General features: G+C 32.8%; 1 protein-coding gene across 2 annotated transcripts in view; it reads right to left on the reverse strand.

The window, feature by feature from the left end:
- Cdh7 (cadherin 7) overlaps nucleotides 1-21,098 on the reverse strand; it is a 145,179-nt gene that overhangs the window by 26,486 nt on the left and 97,595 nt on the right. For both annotated transcript variants that reach the window (XM_034513382.2, XM_034513383.2), the window contains exons 8-11: nucleotides 13,368-13,504; nucleotides 12,393-12,514; nucleotides 11,622-11,739; nucleotides 8,169-8,420 (exon numbers count right to left, since the gene is read on the reverse strand). In XM_034513382.2, the coding sequence (XP_034369273.1) occupies nucleotides 8,169-8,420; nucleotides 11,622-11,739; nucleotides 12,393-12,514; nucleotides 13,368-13,504 (629 nt within the window). The remainder of the gene's footprint in view (nucleotides 1-8,168; nucleotides 8,421-11,621; nucleotides 11,740-12,392; nucleotides 12,515-13,367; nucleotides 13,505-21,098) is intronic.

Here is a 21,098-nt window from a genome sequence, read left to right on the forward strand (position 1 = left end):
ATATACATAAAATAGAAATAAATTTCAATATATATATGTATGTGTGTGTGTGTGTGTGTGTGTGTAAAAAGTAACATAAGATTAGACATACTGAACCTCATAACAAAGAAAGTGGGGAATAGCATTGAATAAATTGACACAAGACAGGTTCAGTATTAATGTTCTAGCAACTTCATTGTATCATTTTCTGTCAAGTTCTAAGATTCTTTAGCATGCCAACTCACTGAAACAGAATGTTGACACTCAGAATTTTCCTTTTTAGGAATTCAAAGACAAACGCTTCTATAGTTTTCTCCTTAAATGAATATGAGTCTCAAGTCCTCCCTTACCAAGAGCAATCACTTACCTTCATTTTCATTAATTGGGAAGGTGAAAAACCCTGGCAAATAACATATAGAGCCAAAATTTACAACATTATTTGACAAATCATAAGAATGAGCTATTTGTACTTAAAATCAGACACATTCCAGGACTTGTTTTCCATTTGCACACCTGTAAAACCTGAATGCTATTTCTTTCAAAACTGACCATATTATGTCTAGTTTTATAAAAGTAAAGTCAGAAAAAAAAAAAAAAAGAATACATGAGTTTTAATTATTTGCTACCATCAAATTGGGAAATAAAATTTGGAGATTATAATTAAATCCTGAATGTCTGGTGCTAGAAGTTCTAGGTATTTTATATTTTCACTTATATACATGAAGCTTAAAGTTATTGTACTTGTTTCAAAATTTTTCTTTCAGTGTGAAATGTTGTTTTGATAAATCTTTTGGTATAATGGTAGAAACCTTAAAAACAAATAAAATGCAGTGCACTAAACTTTGGTATGTACAGTGAGAAGTGGGTTTTCTAAGTCTCAAGTGACATGCCTGAAATTAACGGAAAGATGTTTTCATTAACAATCTCCTGAGTCAACGCATATACACCACACCCATATGCATGCCACATGCACATACTATATACCACTAATACCCTCTAAACGGCACATATTCACATGCACACACCATAAACACACATACTACATAAACATAGACACACACCACACACGACAAACACATAGATGCACCATAAATGCACACATACACAAACCACACAGACACACCACTCATACATACACATGGATGTCCACAATACACAGATACAACACACACACACACACATACACACACACACACACTCCACATATACACATATCACACAGGGCAAACACACCATACCACAGAGAGAGAAAAATGATAGATATTTGATAGATAGTTGAGAGAGAGAGAGAGAGAGAGAGAGAGAGAGAGAGAGAGGTTGTAGATAGATAGAAAGATAGATAGATAGATAGATAGATAGATAGATGATGAAACCAAGACTGGTGCTTATAAAAACTGTTTTACTTTCAATAACAGTTTGATGATTATAAACCAAAGACTCAAATAACTTTTATTACAAAAAGCTAATTGTCACACAAGACATTATTGTAAATTAAAGGTGAAATAGGCTTTATTTAGACAGCATTTTAAAATACTTAAGTTAAATCACTAGCACTAATAACCAAATTTGAGAGCATACATTCAGTTGGATATTGTTCCTGAAAGTGTGGTATAATGGATTGTGTGTTTATGTGTGTGTGCATATACTTATATGTCATAAATTGTCAATGCTTAAAAGCTAGCTTTTCTATGAATCTGTTGTTTTAAACTGTTCATTGTCTTTTCAGATGTAATGGCTTTATATCCTATGTGGTTTGTTTTGTTTTTATAAAGGAAATATACAATTTTCATATTCATATTTATGTCTTAGAATGCAAGTAAATAAATATTTATAGTACATTCATTTTTAAAATGTTTACTCTTAGTCCTTATATTCTAATCATATTTTAACTGAGAATTACCTGTAATTTATAATAAATTCTGGGAAGTTTCTGATACCTGTTTGCAGTTCTTTAGAAATAATCATTTGATTATTTTTCCTCTAGATTTACTCATATAAGTGAAGTTATTAAAGGCAATAACTTCTATTTTATGAGACTGTTTACATTGTATTAGCACTTAAGTCTTAGTTTGGTTAATACAGTGAGGTCTTTTCTTCAATCAATAACACTTAAAACACAAATTGAATGTTCTCTATGTAGTAAGTATTCAGTTTTATACATGAATTACCTAATTTAATTTTCAATTCATTACAAATCAGACTAGTAATGAGTTTACATTTGAGACTATGAAGGTATCTTACAGAGAACCTAGTATCCTACTTGTAAAGAACTAAAGCACACTATTAGAAAAGAATAGGTCACAGGTACACAAGTCTCTCTCAAATAGCATGTCATGCTGACTTCCATCTCAAATGCTATTTTTTATAAATATGTATTAAATATGAGTTTACTATTTTCTTTAAAATTTAAGAAAATAGGGTATAGCTACAAGTGTAAAGCAAGCTCTTGTTGTCTTTGTAGGATTTTACACTGTGAAGGAGAATGTTGACTTAGAATAAACACATCTATTATCCAATGTCCATATTGGATGGCTAGCAAAATTAAAAAGAATGCTTTATTATTTCCTATGCAAGTACAATTCTAATATAATCTGTAAATTTAGGTCTTCCATATAATAAATTAGTCTTAGAAAAATTAAATTAGATGTGACAATAATTGATACAAAGTTATGTTTGTGTTGACACAATTTCAGTTTCTTAAAAACCAAAATTATTTGAGAAATATACTGTACATATTTCTTTAAAAATTTGTCCATTGTAAAATAACTTATCAAATAAGCTTACTATGAAAACAACAGGAAAACTATTCCTTCAAGTCTAATATAGTGTAAACTACACCCTAGAAAAAGAAAGTAATCTTCTTTCAACAATCCCCCACCCCAAATATAGCCACACAAACATAATTCCCCTCTAACAACAAAAATAACTTGAAGAAACAATCACTTTTGCTTTGTATCTCTTAACATCAATGAACTCAATTCCCCAATAAAAAGACTTAAAATAATGGACTGACTATGTAAATAGGACCCAGAAGTTTTCTGAATATAGAAAACACACCTCAGTGACTAAGACAGACACTACCTCAGAGTAAAAGACTGGAAAGTTTTTTTAAGCAAATGGTCCCAAGAAACAAGCTGGAGTAGCCATGCTAACATCAAATAAAATCTACTTTCAATAAAAAGTTGTCAAAAAAGATAAGGAAGGAGACTTCATACTCTTCAAAGGAAAAATATACCAAGATGAACTCACAATTCTGAGCATCTATGTTCCAAACACAAGGGCATGCATATTGATAAAATAAACTTTCTTAAAGCTCAAATAACACATTTCACCTCACACAATAATAGTGGGAGACTTCAATACCCCACACTAGACAATAGACAATACATAGAAACATAAACTAAACAGAAACACAGTAAAACTAAGAGAAGTTATGAACCAAATGGTTTTAAGGGATATCTATAGAAAATTTCACCCATAAACAAAAGAATATACCTTTTCAGAACCTCATGGTACCATCTCCAAACTTGACCATATAATTGGTAAAAAAAAAAAAAAAAAAAAAAAAAAAAAACCAGTTCCCAACAGACACAAGAAGATTGAAACAATCCCATCCATCCTAACAGATCATTACAGACAAAAGGCTGGTCTTCCATAACAAAATAAATAAATAAATAAATAAATAAATAAATAAATAAAATCAGAAAGAACATACATGCACATGTAAGCTGAACAATGCTCTACTCAATAATGACTGGACCAAGGAAGGGAGAAATAAAGAATGAAATTAAAGACTTTTTAGAATTTAATGAAAATGAAGTCACAACTTACCAAACTTATGGGATACAATTAAAGCAGTGCTAAGAGGAAAACTCATAGCTCTGAGTGCATCCAAAAATAAACTGGAGGGAGCATATTTAGCAACTTGACAGCACATCTGAAAGCTCTAGAACAACAAAAAGAAAAGAAAAGAAAGAAGAGAAGAGAAGAGAAGAGAAGAGAAGAGAAGAGAAGAGAAGAGAAAGCCAAAGAGGGGTAGATGGCAGGAGATAATCAAACTCAGGGCTGAAATCAACCAAGTAGAAACAAAACAAACTACACAAAGAATCAACAAAACCAGGAGCTGATTTTTTGAGAAAATCAACAAGATAGATAAAGCATTAGGCAGACTAAACAGAAGGCATAGACCCAGTGTGCAAATTAACAAAATCAGAAAGGAAAAGGGACACTTAACAACAGAAAGTGAGGATATTTTAAAAAATTATCAGATCTTATTACAAAAGCCTATACTCAACAAAACTGGAAAATTTAGATGAAATGAACAATATTATAGACGAATACCAGGTACTAAACTTAATTCAGTATCAGGTAAACAATCTAAACAGTTCCGTAACTACTAAAACAATAGCAGCAATCAGAAAAGTCTCACAACTGAAAAAACTACAGGACCAGATGGGTTTAGTGCAGAATTCTATAAGACCTTCCAAGAAGACCTAATACCAATATTCTTCAATCTATTCCACAAAAGAGAAACAGAAGGAACACTATTCAATTCACTCTATGAAGCCACAATTACTCTTATACCTAAACCACACAAAGACCCAACAGAGAAAGAGAACTTCAGACCAATTTCCCTTATGAATATCAATGCAAAAATCCTCAACAAAATTCTCACAAACCAAATTCAAAGATGCATCAAATCAAATCAATTATCAATCATTATCACCATTCACAGCAGAAACAAATAATATAAAATACTTTGGTGTGACTCTAACCAAGAAAGTGAAAGTCCTTTATGACAAGAACTACAAGTCTCTGAAGAAAGAAATCAAAGATCTTACAAGATGGAAAGATCTCCCGTGCTCATGCATTAACTATCACAAAGACCCAACAAAGAAAGAGAATTTAGACCCTTTTCCCTTATGAATATCAATGCAAAACTACTAAATAAAATTCTCACAAACCAAATTCAAAGATGCATCAAAACAATTATCAATCATTATCAAGTAGGCTTCATCCCAGGGATGCAGGGATGGTTCAATATATGGAAATCTAAAAAGGTAATCCACTATATAACCACACTCAAAGAAAAAAAAAAAAAACACATGAATATCTCATTAGATGTTAAAAAGAAATTTGAAAATTTTAAAATGCCTTCATGTTAAAAGTCTTGGAAACACCAGCCATTCAAGGCCTTTACATAAACATAGTAAAAGCAGAAAACAGCAATACAGTCGCCAACATCAAACTAAATGGAGAAAAATTTGAAGCAATCTCACTAAGATCAGGGACTAGACAAGGTTGCCACTCTCACCCTACCTATTCAATATAGTACTTGAAGTCCTAGCCAGAGCAATTAGAAAACAAAAGGGGGTCAAATGGATAGAAATAGGAAAGAAAGAATTCCAAATTTCACTATTTGAAGATTATATAATAGTATACTTTAGTGAACCCAAAAATTCCACCAGAGAAGTCCTAAACATGATAAATAACTTCAGAAAAGTGGCTGGATATAAAATTAATTCAATCAAATCAATAGCCTTCCTTTACTCAAAGGATAAACAGGCTTAAAAAGGAATTAGGGAAATGACACCCTTCACAGCAGAAACAAATAATATAAATACCTTGGTTTGACTCTAACCAAGAAAGTGAAAGTCCTATATGACAAGAACTTCAAATCTCTGAAGAAAGTAATCAAAGATCTTACAATGCTCGTGCATTGGCAGGATTAATACAAGAAAAATGGCCTTCTTGCTGAAAGCAATCTACAGATTCAATGCACTTCCCATCAAAATTCCAATTCAATTCTTCATAGAGTTAGAAAGATCAATTTACAAATTCATTAGGAATAACAAAATACCCAGAATAGCAAAAAATATTCTCAACAATAAAAGAACTTATGGTAGACTCACCATCACTGACCTCAAGCTGTATTACAGATTAACAGTGATAAAAAAAAAAAAAAAGAAAGAAAAAACTATGATTTTGGTACAGAGACAGACAGGTAAATCAATGGAACAAAATTGAAGACCCAGAAATGGACCCACACACCTATGGTCATTTGATCTTTGACAGAGGAGCTAAACTCATCTAGTGGAAGAAAGGACAGGGTTTTCAACAAATGTTGCTGTTTCATCTGGTGGTCAGTATGTAGAAGAATTCAAATCGATCCAATTGTATCTCCTTGCAAAAAGCTTAAGTCCAAATGAGTCAAGGACTTCCACATAAAACCAGATACACTGAAACTAATAGAGGAAGGTAGAAATAACCTCAAACACATGGGTACAGGGGAAAATTTCCTGAACAGAACACCCATGATTTATGTTCTAAGATCAACAATCAACAAATGGGACCTCATAAAATTTTAAAGCGATCATAAGACAAAGGACACTGTCAATAGGACAAAAGGACAACCAACAGATTGGAAAAAGATCTTTTCCAATCCGACATCTGATAGAGTGCTAATATGCAATATTAATAAAGAATAAATAAAGAATTCAAAAAGTTAGACTCCAGAGAGCCAAATAACCCTATTAAAATGGGGTACAGAGTTAAAGTATTCTTAAGTGAAGAATATTGAATGGCCAAGAAGCACCAAAAGAAATGTTCAACATCCTTAGTTATCAGGGAAATGCAAATCAAAACAACCCTGAGATTCCAACTCACACCAGTCAGAATTGCTAAGGTCAAAACTCAGGTGACAGCACATGCTTGTGAGAATGTGGAGAAAGCAGAACACTCCTCCATTGTTGGTGGGATAGCAAGCTGATACATCTACTCTGGAAATCAGATTGAACGTTCCTCAGAAAAATGGACATAGTACTACCTGAGGACTCAGCTATATCACTCCCAGGAATATACCCCCCAAATGCTCCAAAATACAACAAGGATACATGTTCCACTATGTTCATAGCGGCCTTACTTATAATAGCCAGAAGCTGGAAAGAACCCAGATGTCCTTCAGCAGAAGATTGGATACAAAACATGTGGTACATTTATATAATGGAATACTACTCAGCAATTTAAAACTATGAATTCGTGAAATTTTTAGGCAAATGGATGGAACTAGACAATATCATCTTGAGTGAGGTAACCCAGTCACAAAAGAACACATATGATATGCAGTCACAGATAAGTGGATATGAGCCCAAAAACTTGGAATACTCAACATACAATTCACAGACCACCACATTAAGCTTAATTCGAGAGAAGACCAAAGTGTGGATGCTTTGGTCCTTCTTAGAAGTGGGAACACAATAATCATGGGAAGAAATACAGATATCAAGCGTGGAGCAGAGACTGAAGGAACGGCCATCCAGAGACTGTACCACCTGGGAATCCATCCCATATACAGACACCAAACACACACACTATTGCAGATGCCAAGTATTGAATGCTGACTGGTGTCTGATATAGCTGTCTCCTGAGAGGGTCTGCCAGAGCCTGACAAATACAGAGGAGGATGCTCATAACTAACTATTAGACTGAGGAAAGGGTCCCCAATGGAGGAGTTAGAGAAAGAACTGGAGAGGCTGAAGCAGTTTGGAACCCCATAGGAAGAACAACATTTACCAACCAGATACACTCAGAACTCATAGGGATTAAACCATCAACCAAGAAGTACACATGGAGAGACCCATGGTTTCAGCAGCATACGTAGCAGAGGAAGGCCTTGTCGGGCATCAATGTGAGGAGAGGCCATTGGTTCTGTGAAGGCTGGATGCCTCAGTGTAGGATAATGCCAGGGTGGTAAGTTGGAACTGGGTGGGTGGGTAGCAGGGTGAGGATGGTTGGGATAGGTTTCTGGAGGTGAAAACGGGAAAAGGAATTACATGTGAAATGCAAGTAAATAAAATATCCAATTAAAAATTTTAAAACGATAATAAAATCTTCAAAAAAGAGGGTGAATTTAAAACTAAATTATTGAAAAGCATTCATCAAAAGTTCAGATAGTATATCTTATGCTGCTTTTTGAAAGTGAAACTCATATTCTTTTATTCTATGTTGTACTTTTAAGCACACTGCTAGCTTGAAAGAAGAGTAGTGCGTCTTATTATATCACCTCCAAAAATTAGTTACATAACCTTGAAAAGGTACTCAAAGGAAATAAAAATGAGATAAGAAAACCTATGGGGTTTGGTTTTGGTAATTTTTTTTCCTACAAAGCAAGAACAGAAACCAGTACCTACCCAAGAGTGTCAGGACACAGGCCAGTATTGCTATTAAAGCCCCAGTACTGAGACCAGCAGGTAGAATATAAGCCTCTGCATTGCAGGTCTGAGCTATGCCATCAGTGTCACAGTCACATACACGGATGGTAAGTGTGTTGGTACTGCTCAGTGAAGGAGATCCACTGTCCACAATGAAAATTGGCAGATAATAAACCGATTGCTCCTGTCTGCGGAAGCCATTTCTCCTGGTGAGAATGGAGGCTGTATTGTCTAGGATAAAGAATAAAGATGTGTAAGAAAGCTTCTGATGAGCTTCATGTTTACAAACTTGAACTCATGGTTTTCATTTTTCTCCTTAATGGCAAAGCAACTGTGTCATAAGTTTTTTAGAAACATTCTCAATAAACATCTTTGGACAGAAAGACAGATTTTCTATGTAATTCGTAGAAATTGTTAAGTTATTTCTGTTCCTCAACAGATAGGCAACAAAACAAAATAAAACCACGGTAGTAATGTAAAACTAAATGTTTTGTTAAATGGAATCTTTATGTATAATTTCCTTTGCTGTTTTACATATCTAAAATTTCAAATCATATATTTATAGAAACCTTGGTAAAGTTTTAAATTAATAGATATACCATTTTAGCATAATTTTAAATCCATCATTTGCTTGAAAAGTTTCCAGATCAATAAAGATATATAATATACCATAAAATAACATAGTCTTTATTATACTGACATGTAATCAAGTATCACTGAACTAGGGCATATGTTCTGAGAAATGACACAGGCTACTGTTTATATTCATATCATCATTTACTGACATAAACTAAGATATTTATGATTTCATTAGGTGATATAATCCTATGGGTCTTCCATCATAGACATGGTCTATTAAAGTCTGAAAATTAGAAGGGAACTGTTAAATAGAGATACTCAGAAATGTAATAATTAAAATAATTTTACATATCTGTTATTTACAGTTTCTCATGTAACATTCTTATAAGTATTTTATTAATAGTACAGATATTCATTTATATTCATTATTCTATTTATCTAAAATAGTTATAAGTATGAACATTTGAAAGGTAATCAATACATTTATATAACTGCAATTTTTATTACAGAAATAAATTTAATTTGGTGGTATTTCTTTGTGCCATTTCTTTCAATGAACTATAATGCATTTATAGGACTCTTAGAATTTATACTAAATAGTAAAACAAAAACATACAAAAAATCAGGGTCACACTCTTATCCTGTATGCAAATATATTTTTATTTGATAATCCTTCACAAATAGTTGAAAATTGCTTATTTAATATTAGCATGAAAAACTCAGTAATATTGTAAACAAGACAAGCTGATATAATTTCTGTATTAACAATCTCAAAGCAATAGGCTAATAATCAAGTACAGTAAAAAAAACTGATTTTAGATTAGAAAAAAATACAAATATTTCAGTATCATTTTGTATTTAGTATATTTTCATATATGCAATTTTGAAATGCTTTTCAAAGTTATGTTTTTAAAATATCTAATTGTAAGATACAAATTTGAATTTGTAGAACCCGTTAGCTGACTAAGCATCGAGTTGTTTAGAGATATCATTTATGTTAACTTAAGTTATGTACACTTAAAAATATACATTTAGTGCTTTGCTTTTCAAAAATGTTAATACTATCTTTATAAACTAATAAAAATGATCCAGAAAATTGTATATTGATAATCTAACATTGCTCACAAAATTCACTCATAGATAGACATAGAGTCATATACATAGACACATACACACACACACACACACACACACACACACACACACACACACACACCTATGCAGCATTGCAAAGCATGACCCAAATGCTCAGCATGTGGAAGAAGAACCCTAGGGTCAGGAAAGAGCTTGACTCTGTATTTGCTTGCCTAATGTGGGAGACAACACTAATAATTTTAAATTATTCTATTCATGCCCTTCAAGGTACAGCCTTGGAAACTTTGGGCTTGCTGTATGTGACATGGGGATATTTCAGATGTATGGCGGTACGGATCGTCCATAAATCCAGAGATTTTCTTGTATATGTTGTACTGCAATATTGATGCTATTGGACTGTGGCACTTGAGGGATATATTCACCATCTTCTTATGAAGGTCATATATTCCCCTGTCTACATCTGTGCTAGATGACTTCAAAGACTTGAGAGTGAACCTTTGCAACAGTGATTAAGTCAGAGAGTTTGGGATTACTCACCAAGAGAATATTCTCTCCTTTATATTACTAAAGGGACAACAGTATTTCTCATTAGGTGGAAAATAGGATCAGGAAAACAATTATTACTTTCAGATTGAATTTTCTAGGCTAAAGTCAGTTTTTGCACTAAAGTTGTGTCCTCAGGCAAAAGATCTCCTAAATTTCTTCTGAAAGCAGATCTGTTCCGGTAAGCCAACTGGATGTTTTATTTGAAAACTAAACCTGATTCACACCAAAACCTTTATAAATTATAAGTAAGTTATAATGCTTTGTTTAGAATGCTTGGTAATTATTAATAAACGTTGAGCAAAACAACAATCTGCCTATATGTACTTGTGAAGTGTCACTACAATAACACTCATGATAGGCACAGGTAACTTTAAAGCAAGAAATTAAGTTTGACATGAGAGAGAGAGAGTACTTTTATTATTTAATATTTTATCTTTGTTCATTAATTTAAAAATTTTGATGACATGGTTTAATGGCAACAGAAAAGAATCCACTTTCGTTTCAGATGACATCGGAGCTTAGTAACTTAAATGCTGCACATCAACTTCTCTGAAAATGAGGAAGTGACTATGTTCCTCTTGTTTACTTATGGAAATCAAGGAGTTTTTATTGTTTCTGTACAGGGTGCTGATCAATTTATATATGTTATAATGAACTATTACTGGAATAAGTAGCAAAGTGTTTTCAATCATCCCTAATACCTTCATGCAAATTGTGTCTATTGTGTCAATATCCTCCAAATTGAAGTTATCCAAATATTATTATTATTACTATTATTATTATTATTATAATTATTATATTTTACATGAAAAATACATTTTCATGGAAAAATACAGTAATTTTTGCTATTAAGAACATTATGTGGTTTTTAACTTAAAATGTATATAATCCTATTATTTTCTGAGCTCTGTAGTGTCCACATAGAACCGTCCTATTAAGGACCTTAGCTGGCTTTCAAAGTATGTTATCATTTGGATAACCGGCATGGTATATAAATGATGAGGCAAATACCTAGGAAACAGTCAGGAGATATAGACCTATCATTTCTCATTTGGCTCTATGCCTAAAATAATTTAAATAGCAGCTTCTCCTACATAATAGCAAATCCATTAATTAATGTCCTTGCTGTTTTTTCTCCTATAAAAAGCATTTTGAAATGAAATACTGGACTTGCTTAGGAGCCAAAGCTTGCAATGACATAACTAGCCTTACCTTTGTTATCTCTCAATGAAAAGTTGTGGTTATTTGTCATATCTGTTGTTAAGCTGAAGTAAAACTGGTGTCCGTTGGATGGCTCATCTTTATCTACTGCACTGATTTTCTGGATAACCTAGGTAGAGAGAACGTAAACAAGGAAGGTATACTAGTGCACTCCGCTGAGATTTCTACAGCAGGACATAATTTTACAGCTTATCACAAATGCCATTTTTCTGAATTAGTTTGGGAAATAGATCAGGTGTACCAACTTGAAATCATTCTAAAGTGGGCCTTGGAAGATAAATTATGTCGTTTTCAAAGCACATGTTTGAAGTTACATTTGTGAACCTCAAAATCAAGCTGCAAAAATTGATTAGACATCCCTGTAAACATCTTAAGACTCTAGGAAACAGAGATGGACAAGCCAAAGCCACTGTGAAATGCACTTAATTCTCGGAAACTCGGTGTGTGTAAACTGGTTGTAGTGTAGGAAAGAGCCCAATGAAGCTTAATGCACTTTATTTCTCTTTAAAGGAAACTAGGCCTTTAAGTACATATCAGGGCTTTTTACAATGTTTACCTTCTCTTCCTGAGAAATTTCATAGCCCAATTAAACAAGAATTTGAAAGTTCCTTTAATATTAGCTTGTGCTACACATCAAAGTGATAATTTTGCTGAAACAAGCGGATTGTGAGTTATCTTAACTGGGAGTTTCAAAGGCACCACTGCAGGATGCTTTTGATTTTAAGGAAACTGCAAGAAGGAAGCTGATGCATAACATCTCACCTGCCCTGGCTGAGCATTTTCACAGACAGTGGTTTCATAGTCCATGGCAAACTCTGGCGCGTTGTCATTAATATCCAGTATAGTGATAGCCACATAGCCTCTCCCCACCTGGGATGGATTCTCTGACAAATGAGAAATATTTCCTAATTAACTCTGTTAAAATACTCACCATGCCTTGCTTTTTTATTTAAAGAACATGAAAAACAAGCCAAATTTTAAAATTTTCCTTTTTTAAAAGTATAATCTCAAATAAAAACTAGTCATAATACCATACTATTTAAACAGAACTACAGATAATTTTACCCACAAAAACTCATTAATTTATATGTGTATGCATTCAAACATACATTTTATGTGGTTGTATATAATATATAGCTTTGAAGTATCTATATTTATATGTGTTTCACATGAATATGTATATGGACAGTTCCTGATAAAAGTGCAGAATGGAGAATAGTGAGATATGAAATTTATTTTAATAGTGCCACAGCTCATATTTATGTCGGCATAAGCATATTATATACATTCATTTTCTTTGACTATATATTTAATAGTATATGGTTATAATTTCTCTTCAGTTATTTCATTTAGAGACTAAAATTAGTTCAATATCACAATATTCATGTGTGTGTGTCTGTGTGTATGTGTGTGTGTGTGTATATATGTGTGTGCATGGGAAGACACCAATTTAGTAACTTTTTATCAAGATAAAGACAATATCTATGATGTAAACAGACAAAAGGCTTTAGAAGGCAAGCCATACCTTTCAGTTCTTACACTTTTCTCTGTTGCATTATCTATGTAAGTTTCAGCACATAGAAACAATATATCTGTATGCATTTTATGTCTTAGTGATTTAGGAGGTTCTAGGGTTTGTTCAATTTATTCAGGCTTAAACTGACCTCACCTCATAACTGCCCATTCTCTATTCTCACCTTGTTAAATCCTAAATTCATTTTAAACCTTTTGACTTACGGCTTTCCATTGCGAGGACTGTAATGTTATGAACAGCATTTGTCTCTCTATCCAATGATTTGGCAGTAGTAATAACTCCACTGTTGGCATCAATATTGAAATATCTCTCCAAGTCTGTGTTTCTGTCAATTGAATATCTAGTTGAAAATTTAAAGAAAATATTTCACATTCATGTTTAGTTAGAATTATTTTTTTTTATTTTTTTTCATTGATTTCTTAGGTGACCATCAAATCCTGATAACTAATTGCAGTAGCATATGTCATGTTCGGACCTTTTTCTGTGTAGCAGTGGGTCTATCACCTGTGTATTGGTAATCTCTTTCTTCATCTGTCAAATGTTTTGAAATGAGCATCATAGAATACATTAATTCTTCAACATGACTTTGAATATTCCATTATACCTTCTCAAGCATTGCTATTATTATTTACAATTGACACTACACCAATCCTGGGTATGGGTCCCTGTAAAATCAAACATATCTAGTTACCTTTTGATCTTATGAGCCTATCACATTTTGTTTTGATAACATCAACCCAATATTGACATGTCGTTTGACTAGAATCATCACTTAGAAGTATTAACTTGCTTTCCAAAGATATGAAAGATAATTGTTCACCTAATGCTGAATGCTACTTTAGGCTGTAAATTTCCATTCTTTTCCTCTGCAGAGTATTTACAATATGAACATTTGTGAACAATCATGGTACACTTGTATTCTCAGTCCATGTTAATATTCCTTCACAATTACCATCTTTACATTCTGCTCTAGCCTTCAGAATTGGATTGGTTAGTGGTTCTAATTTCATAACAAATAATTCAGCACAAAAAGAACAAAGAAAAATTTAATAAGAGCATACATTTTAGGCGAAACCAGTCATGACTGACTCAATTACATACATGCTAAACTTTTAAAATATTTTTCTATCATCTTGCCTCACATAATCTGTTCCTCTGCCTTAACTCTGTCATCAATCCTTATAAACATATTATTAGCTTTCACAGCACATGTATGTAGTACTAATGAAACTATTTAATCATGTTCTTTTGTGGTTTATTCGCATTCCAGTAATTTTTATTCATAGTGAGCAGAATGTACTAATGTCATTATATTATATATAATGTCATTATATATTATATATAATGTCAGTATATTGCAAAATGAATTTGCTATTTTCTATTGTTTTCATTCATTCTGACCTATCAATGTAGCACAGGCCTTATTTATTTCACTGCTGTGGAATGGCCACTACATGTAACATCAATAGAATAAAGCACAGGTAGTCCTTTAGCATATTTTATATTTTTGAATTGGAATTTGGGAGAATACTCTTGAGGTAGTTTTTCACCTTTTAATTCATCATGTGGTTGCAGACCAATATTGGTTGAGTATAAGGTCATTTGACATGGCATGTTTTGAGATCTTTATTCTAGAGTGTCTTATTTCCATAGATGAATATTGTATGAATGGTATGAGTAGGATATTGGCATTTTATGTTATTTCTTTTCATGAGTGTTCTAACAGAAGGAGAATGGGTTCTCAAAGTAATGTTAAAGGTATCGAGGCAGCTGTAATTGTTAGAGAAAGCACAGAAATCTTTTATACTCATCAAACAATTGAAAATGTACCCTGACAGCAAGACTCCACCCATGAAAGGTTTCAGTTGTTAAGTATGTAAACTCCTTTGAAAAGATGAAATTGAGATTGCTGTTGAAGGAATTCAAATAGCTATCATGAGAGTGCATGCAACCAAGTTTAGCTCTAAAGGCTCAAAAAGTCAATGCTCTAGCAAATACTGGATATCGGATCCTGAGCTATAGAAAAAGAATAGAGCTGGTGTTGGAGAGAAGGTACAGGTATCACAAGGGATAGAACTTCAAGATAAAGCTTCTTAATCCTATTATAACTCAAATGATGTCATCTCTCCCAGATGGAAGACATGGAGCTTTGTAGAATTAATGTTTGCTTTTCTGTGTTTCAGTCTCCATGTGTCCCATTTTTTTTCACACTATGACCCCTTTTCCCTTTTAAAATGGAAATCTTTGCTCTGTAACATTGCATATTATAAAGATATAACTTAATTATTATAATATTTTTCTCATAATATAGTCACATCACTTTCATACTTCAATTGCTTCCCTCTGTCTCGTCCCATGTGCTTCCCTCTGCTTTTCCTTGAATTAGGTATAAGTCAATAGTCTCCGCAAATATACTCGACTTTGAAATTTTGAAAAATATTAAAACTACATGAGTAACTCTTACAGATGAATGAAGTTTATTCTGATATAATTGACTCTTACAGATGTATTAAATTCTTTTTGCAGTATGAGAAGACCATGGAATTTGTGGATCAAGACTGAAATATTATAGTTAAATATATGAAGTTTGGTTCATGTAATGAATAATGTTCATTATCAACTTAAGTGAGTTTGATAACAACTAGGAAAAACTCAGGAGACATTAAACTCAGGGAGCAAAGGTGTGTCCTGTCTGTGGATATTATCTCTGTATTATCTCTATATCATCTCTGTATTATCTCAGATTAAAAAGAGGAGGACATAGGAGTACCAGCAATCTTAAATAATTGTTAATTGTGGCTCCTTTGTGATTGTCTGCATCATTTTCACAGCCTTCCATGCTACGATGGAATATAGGTCCTTAAACCATGAGCCAATGTAAACTTTAAGGTTATTTGGTCATGCATTTTGTCACGGGGACCAGAAAAGAAAATAATAGCATATGCATTCCTAAATAACCCACTTTGTCTTGGAAAGCCTATGATATGAGGTACATTTCTATGTCTGTGATAGGAAAGAATGACCAAGGCAACTTACACAGAGTTTTATGGGCACTTGGAATTTCAGATCATAAGAGTTCATGAGGGCAGAAATGAGATAGGAAGTGACAAAAATGAGAGCACACATTGGCAATAAAATCTAAAATCCTACTCCTAGTTACACACTTAATTCAAGTAGATCAGCCTTTGTTATTTTGTGCATACAGATTCAACAAATGAGGATCAAGTGAAGTTCAATTTTTATGCCAAAAGAAAACAAAGAAACAAAAAACACCCTCAACCATCCTCTTCCATTATCCTGCCCTTTAACACAGAGAATATAATTTGAGCATACTTTTATGGATCAGTTTCTATAATTTTCTGCAGCATTCTTTTTGTTGGTGTCCACCTCACTTTGCACACACAATGTACTATTTTAATTATAATATCTCTAAGTACTGAAATTTGATTTCAAGTCTTTAATCATCTTTTGTAGATTTGCCTAAAAATTTAATGTCCTTTATATTTTATTCAAATTTTATATTAACCTTATTTACATCTATAAGTAATAATGCCTGCAGGGAATTTCATTGATCCAATGAATTAACTTGTAAATAACTGACAATTTCACTTCTTAGTAAGTTGAGCCATTCAAATGATGAATACTTGTTTTATAATTGGCTAGGTTTCTGTGATATTTTCTAGCAGTGATTTGTCTTTCTACCCATCTATCAGTACTATACAGGTTTGCCTAGACATAAATATGTATTTATGTTTTAGAATTATTGTAAACTTCTTGTTTCTTTATGTCTTTAATTGACCCAAACTAATAATAAAATGTAAAATTTGCTTATAAAATCAATATACTTGATCAAGATTAAATTGTTTACAATTCTAGGAGAGATTATTGACTAGAGATTTGTTATGCTACTATGGTAATTGCCCATAAATACCAACAGCCATGTTTCTTCCTTGTTAGTGTTCCTGGGCTTTCTTACTTTTTCATGTCTTACTGAACTAACAAGCTTATCTCATGTGATAAGTACAATTTAACATATTTATATACATTTTAAATAAAATATAACTACACATTCCCTTTCCACTCTCCAATTCCTCTCATTCTCAGCAGTTTCCATTGATAGCTTCCTTGCTTATCATTACTAAACCTACACATAAACTCACGGGAAAATACAAATCCAATGTTCTTAGTCAATATTGTTCGTGTGCATATGATTTCAAGGCTCAAGGGTTGAAAAATATCAGTATCAGTAGGCATGCCAATGCTGAAAGGGTAAAGTTTTAGAAGGTTCCACACTAGAGAAACAACTACAATCATCTAATGGCTAATAAGAGAGTAAGACTTAGCCTCTACTGGAGATGAGCACCATAAGAATTTAATTTAATTTAATTTAATTTAATTTTCAGTAGGCTCTCTTTTTTTCTTTTTTATTTCACCTTATTTTTTTGTAAACAGTGGTTTTAGTACAGGCTGGACCAGCTCAGTTAGAATTCTGATTGGGTTGAAATTTGATCAGTTTTCTCTAGAAGCTTTTGGGAAGTTGCATATTCATAGTGATGGGTTTTATAAAGACATTTTTCTTCAAGCATGTTCTGAACTTCAGCTTCTAAATTAATAAAAGCTGAATGGCTCAAAGTGGATATATATTCATTTAATTTATCATTAGGGTGAAACTAATTGACTATATTTTACTCTATTATTTATTTCAGAATTGGACTAAACTTCATATAAGGTGAGAGTTCATTTGTTATGATGTTTTCAAGTCCTTTGTATCTCTTTCAGAATTGAACATAACTGAGGATTTAGAAATAATCTAAGTTCGTAAGAAACTCAATTATCTATCATTCTAAGAGTTATCATTCCTCAATTATGAACTCTGCTGATTTAATGCAATATCTATCTAAACAGCTGTGATCTTTACACGGATCCACAGTGTTGATATATATGTGTGTTGGTAATGTGAATAAGTGGTTATGATTTTTTAATTCCTTCCTGTTATTCATTTACACATTCAGAGTGATTAACACATTCAAATGACACTCCTTTCTGGAGATCATATACAAGGGAGTTCTAGAATACATCATAAATGTATAGGATAAATATGACAAGTTGAACTGTTGTGTTAAACAGGGAAAGTTAAGGTATGGAGAAAGAACTTCATATTAAGTCAAGAAGAGATGGAAGACATTGATAATGCACAGTAGCAAACAAATAACTTGTCTGTGGAGCTATGTGTTCATCATGTTCCTAAATGACAGTCTTGAGATAACAAAATATTAAAATTATTCCTCTGTATCTACTTAGTAGACACAAGCTTGATGAGCATGCCAACAAATTATAGGTAAATTTTTATTAAAATCACCAATTAATTAATAAAGATACTAGATAAAATATAACCCCCTAAATAAAAGAAGCAAAAATTATATTATTATTATTATTATTATTATTATTATTATTATTATTACTATTGGAAGTAGAATAGTCTGTGAAAGTAGAGTGAACCTAAATTTAATCAGGGATCTTGGGTCTCAGACCTCAGAAAGATTTGCAGAGACACAATGTACTCAAGTGTTCTGGTTAATTATTGTCAACCTGACATGAATTAGAGTCCTCTGGGAAGAAGTAACCTCAATGGAGAAACTGCAACCATCAAACTGGCTTATGGATATGACTACGGGGTATTTTCATTAATTATCATATAAGGGCCCAGCCCCACTATAGGAAGTGACATCTGTAAGCTGGTGTGCCTGAGCTGTAGAAAAAGTAGCTGAGCAAGGCAGAGGAAGCACAATGGAAAACAGCATTGGTTTAGTTTAATCTCTGGGTTCTTGCCTTGAGTTCCTGGCCTAGCTTTCTGTGATGATGTAATTAATCCTACAAGCCAAATGAAACTTTTCTTTCCTCAAGATGATCAGCCAATTGTTTTTCACAGCAACAGACAACTGAACTTTTAATCTCTATGCTCAGTAGTACAGGGAATGAGGAAGGCTCTTGGTTGAATAATTTGAGGCAGACTGGGAAGTAGGAGGAGAGTTGCTGCCACAGCCAGGAGCCACCTATCAGTGCAGATCCTTATGCTGGTAGTATTCGGATTCAAAATGATTCTTCTATCCTTTTTATATAAATGCTTGACTTCTATTAGTACTTGTTGGAATGAATTTTCAGAGACAACTTATACAATTGTAGAATGACACTCAAACTGCCCTGTCATTTTACAGATAGCCATCAGTGTATCGAAATATCTAAACTCATTTATTCTCATTTCTGAGATTTTATATAGTGATGCATAAATATGTATTATTCAAGTTCAATGCATCCCAAAAAAGATCCATCAGCCACTCTCCCACTAAATTATCAACAACAAACACCATCTTTCCTTTTATGTAATGACTCATTTCAGAAAAGATTGAATATTTAGAACATAGGCTATCATTTTCCCCAATTTTTCAATAAAAATAATATCAAGTATAGGAAAGACTTATGTTTGGACATATAGATCTTATTTATCTAAAGCAGTCTTAACTTCACTTAGCTTTTATTTGAGGAGTGCCTGTGTGCATAAAAAAATGTACAATTACTAACTTTCCTTGTAAAGATTTAGGTGTTGGTGTACATGGCCACAGGCATTTGGGTAAACTGATGTGTTCAACATAGATTTGTTATAGATAACATCAATATATGAACCCAGTAAATATATATATATGTGTGTGTGTGTGTGTGTGTGTGTGTGTGTACGTGTGTGTGTGTGTTCAAAGCCATGTGTAATGTGTATTTAAAATCTAGAAATAATGATTTTTATGTAGTCATTTACTGAGAAGCTACTTCAAAGTAAATCACTGAGCTCTGTACATATTATAAAATACTGTGTTTGAACCCCCTTTCACCTCTTCTGATATCAGCATTCAGTTTTGCCTTTGTTGATTTAAACCTTATATAATTTAAACCTTATATAATTTGACAGCACAGAGTACCTAGAATATTCTGATTTAGTGACAGAATATACATCAAGAAAAAAAAATGTTCTTCAAGATATCTAAGTCGTAAGCAGGAGAAATAGAAACCAATTAATTCCCATTGTTGTATCTCAAAGGGTGTTATTCATGGCTACTCCATTATTTTTACAAGGTGACATACTCTTTCATTCCTCTCATAGACTAGAAGTTTATAATTTCTTCTGTACTTTCTGTGACATCTGTTAGTTTGTTCCATAGGTTTCTCTTCCCTCCCTCCCTCCCTCCCTCCCTCCCTCCCTCCTTCCCTCCTTTTCTCCTTCTTTCCTTCCTTCCCTCTATCTGTTCTTCCTTCCTCTTTCTTCCGTTCTTCCTTCCTTCCTTCCTTCCTTCCTTCCTTACTTCCTTTCTTTCTGTCTTTCTTTCTTTCTTTCTTTCTTTCTTTCTTTCTTTCTTTCTCTTTCTTTCTTTCTTTCTTTCTTTCTTTCTTTCTTTCTTCTTTCTTCTACAGGAAACAAGTTAATCAGTAATTTCTATTGACTGCACTTAAAACGTTATCAAGACAATAGAAGATAAATAAATTTGAACTGGCGATATTAAAACTTCTGTATACTTTCTGTATACTTTGACCTCATGTGCACAAACACACTCAGAGAGAGAGAGAGAGAGAGAAGAGAGACAGACAGAGACAGAGAGACAGAGAGACATGGAAATAGTAGATTTTTGTGTTCTACTAATCAGATGCTTTAATTGGTATTAGAAATGAAAATTATGGACAAGAAGCAAATCAGGCAACACATAATTTTCAATAAATTCTTTTTATCCAGAGCCTTGAAAAAAAGATAACTCAGGTCTTTTCTCAGAATTCTAATTCCAGAACAATTTCTTACAAAATAAAAAAAAAGCTCCAATAAACTAGTCATTTCCTGCTTAACACAATTTTAAAATGATCTTTGCATAGTAATCACACTAGTCTAACAAAACACT

Source organism: Arvicanthis niloticus, chromosome 10 (assembly GCF_011762505.2).
Source record: "Arvicanthis niloticus isolate mArvNil1 chromosome 10, mArvNil1.pat.X, whole genome shotgun sequence".
Taxonomy (NCBI): Eukaryota; Metazoa; Chordata; class Mammalia; order Rodentia; family Muridae; genus Arvicanthis; species Arvicanthis niloticus.